Below are 10,077 nucleotides of genomic sequence, written 5' to 3'. Positions count from 1 at the left end.
AAGAGAATAGAGACAAAGAATCATAGAACTGCCTAGACAAAAACACACAAACAAACAAAAAAAGAAAATCAAACCAAACCAAACCCCATAAAATAAAATGTCAGAACTAAACCTAAATATATCAGCAATTACAGTAAATGTACATGGCCTAAGTGTTTCAGTTAAAATGCAGAGATTATCAAATTGGGTTAAAAAGAACCCCTAAAATACAAACTCTATGTTTAGAAATGAAGAAACACTGAAAAAAAATCTAAAAAACCTGAGTTGCAGAGGAACTCTTAATGGAAAGAGAATATTTTAACTATTAACCATCTATGTGTCAAAACTTGTGGAATATGGCTACAATAGTAAACAGAACATCATATAATTATATTATAGTAATATAGAGATATTTATAATTTTTAATTTTAAATGTGTATATTGAAAGACAGGATGAAAATCAATGAGGTAAGTATCCAGCTCAAGAAGTTAGAAACAGCACTAGTTAAAAAAAAAAAAAAAAAAAAGAAACCCAAAAAAAAAAGGAAAAATATTAATAAGAGCAGGAAACAATGGGGTAGAAAGCAAACACACAAGAGAGGGGATTAACAAAAATAAAATTCTGGATCTTAGAAAAGACTAAACACTGTCCTTATTTGAAGTTTATACAGTATATCCAAATTAATTTGCAAATAATTTATAAGAATCATTAGAATTTAGTATGTTTCCAGATACAGAATACAAATTTTATTTAACACATAATCAAAAGGATAAAAAGTGGGCTACATAATTTGAATTAACATTCTTACTTGAGAATATCTAGAAAAGGTGGGCAAAATGTATTTAAAAAATGTTGGATGGCATTGGAGACCTATGTTAGTGAATGGTCAGACTAACATCTGGAAGAAATTCATAAAAGTGAACCATTCATTTGGATCACTTGGACCCTAGGAGCTTTTGCAGATTTTTAAGAGTCCACTGAGAAGCTGAGGAGAGTTATGGGACGAGGGATTGAAAGGCAGAGTCCAGTGCCAGCCAAGAGGTACTAGCCCTGGTAACCCTAATCTATACTTTGAACCCAACTCTAAAGGGCTGTAGGAGTAAGGGTAAACAGGAAGTAAGAGGAGTAGTAGTCTATAGCTCAACTCCGAGTCACATGGATAATTCATAAAATCTTGACTCTGGAACTGGTCTTGAGTTACTAGTGGCCAAGTGCCTCTCTGGAGGATGAAAATGCTATGTAGGACATCAAGTTATTTGTAAAAGCAACTTTTCAAATATAATATTGGCATACAATTAAAGATAACCATACACACAAAGATGTAAAATAAAGATTAGCTGAAATAAAAGAAAAATAAAAACAGACCCACAGGAGAGGTCCAGATTTGGGATTAAATACACACTACAAAATAATACTTTTCATGTTCAGGTAGATAAAAGATTGAAAATTTCAGCAAGGCAACTGGAAACTGTGAAAGTGACAGAATTTGCATATTTGTAATTATAGAAATTTGAGAACTGAAAATACAATGGGCTAAGAATACGTGATATTCTTATAGAACAATAAGTTGGGAGGACTTGTTCTGCCAAATATAAAAAACAATACATCAGCTACACTGATGAAAATACCATACTAGCACAGGGATAGAAAAGAAACAAAAAATTCAGAGATATACACATAAATGGATATATGGCTTTGGTGGTAATGCAGAAGAGTGGCACTGAAAAAAGGAACATACTTCATAATTCAATAAATGGTGGTGAGGCACTTCCCAGCATACACAAAATTAATTCCTCATGAACTGAAAACTGAAAATGTGAAAGGCAAAGTTAATGCCTTTAGGAGACAATGTACAGGGGAGTACCTTCATGACCCTGGACAGAGAACAGTATTTTAAGCAACTCACAAAATACACTAACCTTAAAACAAAAGACTGATACTTCTTAGTACCCAACCACTGAGAAACTCTTTTTAGCAAAGATCATAAATAGAGGGAAAGGCAAGCCAGAGTAGGAAAAGATATTTGGAAACATACAGCTAACTAAAAACAGGACTTTTAAGATCGTCTATAAATCAATGAGGAAAAAGACTAACACAACTGAAAAATGGGCAAAAGAATTGAAAAGACACTTTGCAAAAAAGAAAGTCAAAGTCACCAGCACACTTAGAAAAAGGTGCTCAATTTCACTAGTAGTTAGGGAATACAGAGCAAAACTTCAATGACCTACAACTGCACATCCTCCAGACTGCCAAAATTAAAAAAAAAATCTGCTAATACCAGTGTCGAGCAAGGTGTGGAAATATAGGCTATCTCTACTGCTAAGGCAACAATCCGTTACTGCCTAATAAAATTTAAGATGTGAATACCTATGACCAAGTAATTTCATTCCTAGGTATATACCTTAGTTGCACTAGGAAATACATACAATATGTTCATTGAGGAACTGTGATTGCCCCAAACTAAAAACATCTCATAGTCAACAGAAATAAATAAGTGGTGGTGTATTAATGCAAAGGTAGACTACACAACAATGATGAATAAAGTGTGACTATAAGCAACAATATGGATGATGCTCATGCTGAGCGAAAGCAGCAGCCACAAAAAAAATACAGTCCGATTCCATTTACATCAAGTTCAGAAACCATCAAAAAGTAAACTATATTACTTAAGTACATGATAGGTGGTTAACACTCTAAATAAAAATGAAGTATTATCACAAAAGGTAGGAGAGTGGTATTGCCAGAGAGTATGTGTAGGGAAGCTGGCTGATTGAGAAGGGACTATGAGGGACATTTCTGGTCTGCTGTCAACGTTCTATCGATTTGACAGCTGGATATACAAGCCCTTACTTTAAAACAAAGCTAAGAAATGGCAAGAGAAAAATGAACACTGAAAATTACCTATTAATTACTTACTCTAATCCCCATGATTTCAACTTCCTGATTTTGGTTTGGATTTGTTGCAAATAAAAGAGTTAAATTCATACCCACTGACTGTATACAAAATGATTATTTACTTATAATCACAATGATTTTTTTGTAATTTTAATTTTTGTTCATTATAATTGAATTATTACATCAAGAGATTTTTCCTTAAGATCTCAAAAGAACAATTTTCTGTCATTTTACTAATTATAAATTATAAAAGAGTAGACTCTAAACATTGCTGACTTTTTTATGGCTTCTCATTGGCATCACCAGGGAGTGTTATAATAGACAAAAAATAAAAACAAAGACATAGATCTATTTCTAAGTTTTAGCTTTCGGACAATTTAGAGGAAATTACTGATAACTATCAAAAAAGTTTTGAACTCTAAAAAGGGATATACTTTAAGGGTGCCTGGTTGGTTCATTTGGTACAGCATGTGACTCTTGATCTCAGGGTTGTGAGTTCAAGCCCCACATTGGGTGTGAAGCCTACTAAAAATAAAATAAAAATCTAAAAAAAAAAGGAGTATACTTTAGATATCCCCAACCAACAGTGTGAGATTTACCAGATCTTCTAGGTTTTACAAAGTCACCATTTCTCAATTGTTTTCACAGAATTTCCAGGAGCCAAAAGCACTTTGAAGTAATGTTCTTCTACACTCAATGACTGTTACATCTCCATGATTGCCAACTTGAAAATCAGAAAACACCAAAGAACATTACTCACGAAATTAACAGCAAAACTGGAATCTCTGGAGTCAACCATGGAACAGGATTTACAAAGATACTGTCAAATTTCTTAATTTATTTTTAATAAGTAAAAAATCACTCAGTGGTACCATACAAAATCAAATAATTTTTGCACCTGGTATTTTAATCACCAAAAGTGATCTCATGGTCCAGAAATAAAAGATAATGAAAAAAAATTGTCATTAACTTCACACCCTGGCTTTCCAGCTTAGCAGAACTATATAGAGATTAATGGCAATAACCACTACCTACAGCGGAAAAAAAAAAGCAATGACAAAATTGGTTTCAGGTTTAATCACAAAATGAACTTAATCCTTGTTGGTTTTGTTTATGTCGATTAAAGCACTGATCACTATAAATAAGAACTGATAGCATGTTTCCAAATTTACTTCTAAAAAGATGTGGAGATTTAGATAAAATATAAGCAGCTATTAGATCATAGTTGAGGATTACTGAATGGCTACTTGGAAAACATCAGTTACTATCATACAAAGCAAAATGAAAATGGGGAAAAGGCTTCTTACAGAAAAGTCCTTTTATTATTGCTAGCCTCAAGAGTTCTAAGCCATAGAGCTCTGATGTTCCTGAATTCAATTTTAAGGAATTTTAAACATTATACTTGAACAAAAACTACTTATTTCAAGGGTATCCATCTCTTTTAAATTCACCTCGTCCACCTATCTTTGTCTCCAATGCAGAGTATCCTTTTATTCATTCAAATTCACCTTCTACTCCCAAATATATTTTCCCAGTTAGATGATACTTTTACAAAAGAATGAAACAATACAGCTGGTTGACAAAGTAATTTCAACTATTTATAAATGAAATAAAAGGAAACTTAAGTAGAGAGTATAAAAACATATCAAATAGGAGTAATACTGACGTAAATCTAGTCTTGAGTTTATCAAAGTACCCATTAATCGCCTGAACAGGAGATCAGACTAAAAGCAGCTAGAGGGAAGTGACTTCCTATGGTTACAAAATGCCAATTGCTTTAGAATGCATGATAGCCTTAGAAATAAAAGAAATACTTGCTGTTTTAACCAAGTTTATAGTGTTGAGTACATTTTACATCATTTTAATGAAAGCATTTATATGAATTTTCTGTAGTATCTCCTATCAGAAAACAGAAAGTTTCTATCAGTAAAGACCTAAAAAAATAAATTTTTATCTTTGTCCACTCCCTGTCTGGGAATGCAGAATAAAATAGCATGTTTCCCTTTAAAGTAAAATGTCTTTTTTCTGTCCATTAGGTTGCTGGAAGAAAAAAAATCAAGACTCAACTAGTAATGATTTTTTTTAATTTCTAGTTTTCATCTACTTCTAAGGACACTCCCTTTACAAAACCTTTTAGTCTTATATACTATGACAATCAGATTTAGAGTTCCAAACAAATAAAATAGCCACATTAGAAGGCATACTGAAGAATCAAATGCTTAGCCATATTTACCTGTTCACATTCATGGATCCTCTAAGAGGTTGTCAAAGTTCATATAATACTGTTAACACTTAATACATTAAGTTAACGTGTCATCTGACCTACTGCTCATGGGTTACAACACTGATGCTATCAACAGAGATCTTGATTTTCGGGAGATAGTGATATTAACAAACTCCACTTAAATTAACAGGACAGTAAACTGTAACCGTACAATTTAAAATGGCTACTCTTCATTCACAGCTACCATCTCTCCTCTTCCCACTGGTGTTAAACTCAAAAGCCTAATTATAAGAGGTGCAGGGTGCCAAACACTATTTTTATAGAAAAACTGGGTCTCAAATAGTGAACAGCAACAAAAAATTCACAAAGTAAGATTAAACTTTTTGGACAGTTGCATCTGTTACTTTCAATTTCTTGATCTTTTATCTCTTCTGGTGATGGATACAAATTTTTTTCCTTCTTTTCATCCAGAGAGGCTAATACACAATTTTTTTGTAAGCATTATAAAACATCAGTCCAGTTCAAAATTGCTTGTGATCATATCCACATATAAAGCACTAGACAAGTCTAGATTATATTCCAAAATGCTTTAAAAGACTGCACTGTAGTTTTCTACTGATGTTTCCCTTAAATTAAGGCTTCATCAAAGAGAAATCCATAGTATTATGAATTGATTTTTTTTCATTCCTGAATTAAGTGCAATCTTTACAACATCAAGTAGTAGTGGAGTAAATTTAAGACAACTTCTGTTAATCAGCGTCATGACTAAAATAGTATCTTACTGGAGGTCCAGGCAAATCTTCATCTCCATCAGTGTCTGGAGCAAATGACACAGTAAGATCCACATATTTCTTTTCAGTAGAAGGTTTCACAAGTTTATGCATTCTAAGAAAGATAATCAAGGACAAATAATTTGGTAAATTCTGTAAAATGAGATTTGCTGTTTAATGTTGCCCAGAGAATCTGAACCTGTGTGCCTAGACTTTACATTTATTTTTAAATCTAACAATTCACATGCTTTCATATATTATAATTTTTCTTTACTAAAAGCTCTAAACTCAAGACATTCATTAATCTAACAGTGAATCAGTCTGGACTACTGCTAGTATTGGTAAAGAAGATAGACCATTTGTTAAAAGATAATCTCCCCACCCACAAAACCAAAATGTAAGCACTGTTTTTTAAAAATAAATTATCTTCATATTCCCTATAAAGTGTGGATGCACCATAAATTCTTCTCAAGCCATTTCTATGTAAAGAGTAAAAAGCAAATTAGTTTCAAATCTTCAAAAATGCAAGCTAATCACTGCGAAAGACATTAAGTTTTACCTTTCTCTCATATCCCATGTATATCCTATTCACTAAAAAAACTACTTTGTTGTTGCTATTGTCACAGATACTGTCTCAAATCAAGTTATCATCTATATATCCTTAGATTACTAGATTAGCTTCGAGCCAGCTGTCTTCTATCTCCAATCTACTCTGCTGCCAGAATCCTCTTAAAATGTAAATCTGATTTTACTTTCTTGCCTAATAATATATATCATATGTCACGTACCTATCTCATGCCAGACTCCGAACTATGTAATCTATTTAAACCTCAATAATAGCTCTTTCCATTTTACAAAGAAATTTTGTTCCATTTATAATTTCTCATTCTTTCTACCATTTATTCTTATCATCTCATCCTTAAGTTATTCCAAAATGCTGATTTCCCAAATAGATCATGAGTACTCTTTATTAATTGTATGCTTTTGCATAAACTATTGCTTTTGCCTGATATCCATTTTCAAAAGTAGCTCAAATGAAATCTACCCTAAGAGGAAGGCATGAGTTAGTAATGCCTAAGGTATTCTGTAAAAACCTTTATTATACTAATTATTCAATTACATTTTAATGATTAACATGTCCCTTTCTCATAACACTGTGAACTCCTTGAGGGCACAGGCTATTTGATAAAGACGTATAATGGCAAAATAGTAATAGGAGTAAGATTTATGGGCTACCTCTCAGTTGCTATTACATTGCTAATCTTACTATTATTTTAATGATCAATAGCTACGGGCACAATCATTCCTATTTGTGGATAGAAAACTAAGTTTCCAAAAAGTTCAGTAAGCTACTCAATATGACAAAACAAGTACTGGGCATGGATGTGAATCCAGGTCTTTTTGAAGCCAAGCTTGTCTAGCCACTTAACGGGTACTTTGTAAATATCTGGTAAATGAAAAATGTAATAAATGAAAAATATCAATCACAAAGTATATCATGCTGGAGATTCCAAATACTGGCCAACTTATAAAGCACTACTGTGAATTATTTGCAACAAATTTTAATTTCCACTAATCAATATGCTTCAGGACCACACATTCTTTTTTTTTTTTTAAAGATTTTATTTATTTATTTGACAGAGAGAGACAGCCAGCAAGAGAGGGAACACAGGCAGGGGGAGTGGGAGAGGAAGAAGCAGGCTCCCAGCGGAGGAGCCTGATGTGGGGCTCGATCCCACAACGCCGGGATCACGCCCTGAGCCAAAGGCAGACGCTTAACGACTGCGCCACCCAGGCGCCCCGGGACAGAACATTCTACTCTCATCTAAGTAGTACACAGGAAATACTATTATTAATATATCAAAGAGATACTCAGGGATCCTAATGACAAAGTAATGTAAGGCAAATTAATGCATTATATGTAATAGCAATTTTGTTTTTTAAAGTATAGACCATTAAGCCTGGATTATAGTAATTAAAAGTGATTAATCTCATTAATTGATAATCATAGTTAAAACCTGCAAATGTCAGGGGCGCCTGGGTGGCTCAGCTGGTTAAGCATCTAAGCATCTGCCTTTGGCTCGGGTCATGATCCCAGGGTCCTGGGATCAAGCCCGGCATCGGGCTCCCTGCTCAGCGGGTAAGCCTGCTTCTCCCTCTGTGTGCACTCTCTCATCTCTCTCTCTCTAATAAATATATACAAAAAACAAAACAAACAAGCAAAAAAACCCACAAAAAACCCTTGCATATGTTAAAGTACCCATCATGCAGAAATTCATACAACAAATATTTTTATGCTGACTTTTATTTAATACAAGTTAACATGTGTCATTTGACCTGCTGCTCATGGGTTACAACACTGATGCTATCAACAAAGATCCTGATTTTTGGGAGATGGTGCTATCAATAAACCGGTTAAATTAGCAGCGGTAAATCTATTTGATTTCCCAGTGTGCATCACCTTATGTTTTAGTTCTTGTGAATCTTCTGATGTAAGGTTTAATACTTACGTTAACTTCAATCTTTTTGCATGACCAGGCATTACAGGAACATAAAGCATCTTGACTCCCTGTACCACCATTGTTGGCTCAATTCCGTATTTCTCCTAAAAGTAAATACCCAAAAGATAAACAATCAGAGCTATGTCCAGATATAAAGGGCTGGGTGACAATGTTTTACAACCAGTAAAAAGACAGCAAATTTCTCCTAAATATTATTTATGAAAACCTCCAACTAATGAAGTAAATAAATGTCTCACTTTGACTGCATTTATGAAATCCAAGAGGGTGAAGTCTTCTTTTCCATGTATAGTCCATCTGTCCCAAATTGTAAATGATATTCCATTTCTGTTGTAGAAAAATATTCAAAACATTTTAATATTTTTCCCTTTAGTAATAATAAAAAGCCCCATAAGTCCATTATTTGTGATTTAGCTACATAATAACATAGAGGAAAAAGAAAAATACAACTTATTTCTCCATTACACCATACAAGATAACCATTTTTATCAGTACACCTTGTTGATTGTTCCAGTGTCTCATAATAAATCTGTGCGTCTTAGCAAGAGAGTTCTCTAACGGCTGCATGGGTTTCACTGTGTGGATGTTCTAGCTCCCTATTACTGTACAGTTGGGTTGTTCCAATCTTTGGCTATGATAAACAGTGAATATCTTGATAAATATATCATTTGAGATGAGTGCAAATGTGTCTGAAAATCTGAAATATCGCACTGATTTCCACTATGGATTATACTATTCTATATTCCTATCAGTAGTGATGTATGAGGAGAATGTTTTCTCACTCTTGCCAAAACAGGGATTTTCAAGTTTTGGATATTGCCATTTTGAAAGTGAAAAATGGAGGTCCAGGGGAACTGTTTTGCTTTGTCACATAATTTTTGGAACCAGATTCTAAATCTCATGATACATCAGTCAGACATTATAGTGCCTTAACTCATCTGAATTAGGAAAACAGATGAAATCATAAGAAAGTACAATGCTAAATAATGTGGTAGATTAAATATTGTGAGAGTTCTATAGCTAGTTTAGTCATAAATGCTTTGCATAAAGCAAAAGAATAAAATTGAACCACTCTCTTACACCATACAAAAATTAACTCAAGGGGTTCCTGACTAGCTCAGTCAGTACGGCATGTGACTCCTGATCTCGGGGTTCTAAGTCTGAGCCCCACATTGGGTGTAGAGATTACTTAAAAAGAAAATTTTAAAAAATAATTAACTCAAAATGGATTAAAGACCTGCATATAAGACCTGAAACCATAAAGCTCCTATAAGAAAACACAGGTGGTAATAAAGCTTTCTTGACATCAGTCTTGGTGATGGTTTTTTACATTTGGTACCAAAAGCAAAAGTAGACGAATGGGACTATATCAAACTAAAAAGCTTCTGCATAGCAAAGAAAACCATCAACAAAATGAAAAGGTAGACAAGGGGTGCCTGGATGGCTCAGCTGGTTAAGCATCTGCCTTCGGCTCGGGTCATGGTCCCAGGGTCCTGGGACTGAACCCCACATTAGGCTCCCTGCTCAGTGGGGAGCCTGCTTTTCCCTCTCCCTCTGCCGTTCCTCCTGCTTGTGCCCTCCGTCAAATAAATAAATAAAATCTTAAAAAAAAAAAAGGCAGACAAAATGAACAGTGGTTAACTGCACAAACTAATAATCTTACATAAAAGAAATCTAGGAGTAGGCAAA

General features: G+C 33.9%; 1 protein-coding gene across 1 annotated transcript in view; it reads right to left on the bottom strand.

Annotated features, from left to right (window-relative positions):
* Positions 1 to 3,707: 3,707 nt before the first annotated feature.
* Positions 3,708 to 10,077, bottom strand: part of UBA6 (ubiquitin like modifier activating enzyme 6) — an 88,605-nt gene continuing 82,235 nt past the window's right edge. The window contains exons 31-33 of the mRNA XM_002926718.4: positions 8,628 to 8,715; positions 8,380 to 8,474; positions 3,708 to 5,984 (exon numbers count right to left, since the gene is read on the bottom strand). Coding sequence (XP_002926764.3) covers positions 5,849 to 5,984; positions 8,380 to 8,474; positions 8,628 to 8,715 — 319 coding nt within the window. The 3' untranslated portion in view covers positions 3,708 to 5,848. The remainder of the gene's footprint in view (positions 5,985 to 8,379; positions 8,475 to 8,627; positions 8,716 to 10,077) is intronic.

The sequence above is a fragment of the Ailuropoda melanoleuca genome, chromosome 11, assembly GCF_002007445.2.
Source record: "Ailuropoda melanoleuca isolate Jingjing chromosome 11, ASM200744v2, whole genome shotgun sequence".
Classification (NCBI taxonomy): domain Eukaryota; kingdom Metazoa; phylum Chordata; class Mammalia; order Carnivora; family Ursidae; genus Ailuropoda; species Ailuropoda melanoleuca.
The sequence above is the reverse complement of the archived record's forward strand: the minus strand, read 5'-3'. Positions and strand labels throughout refer to the sequence as shown.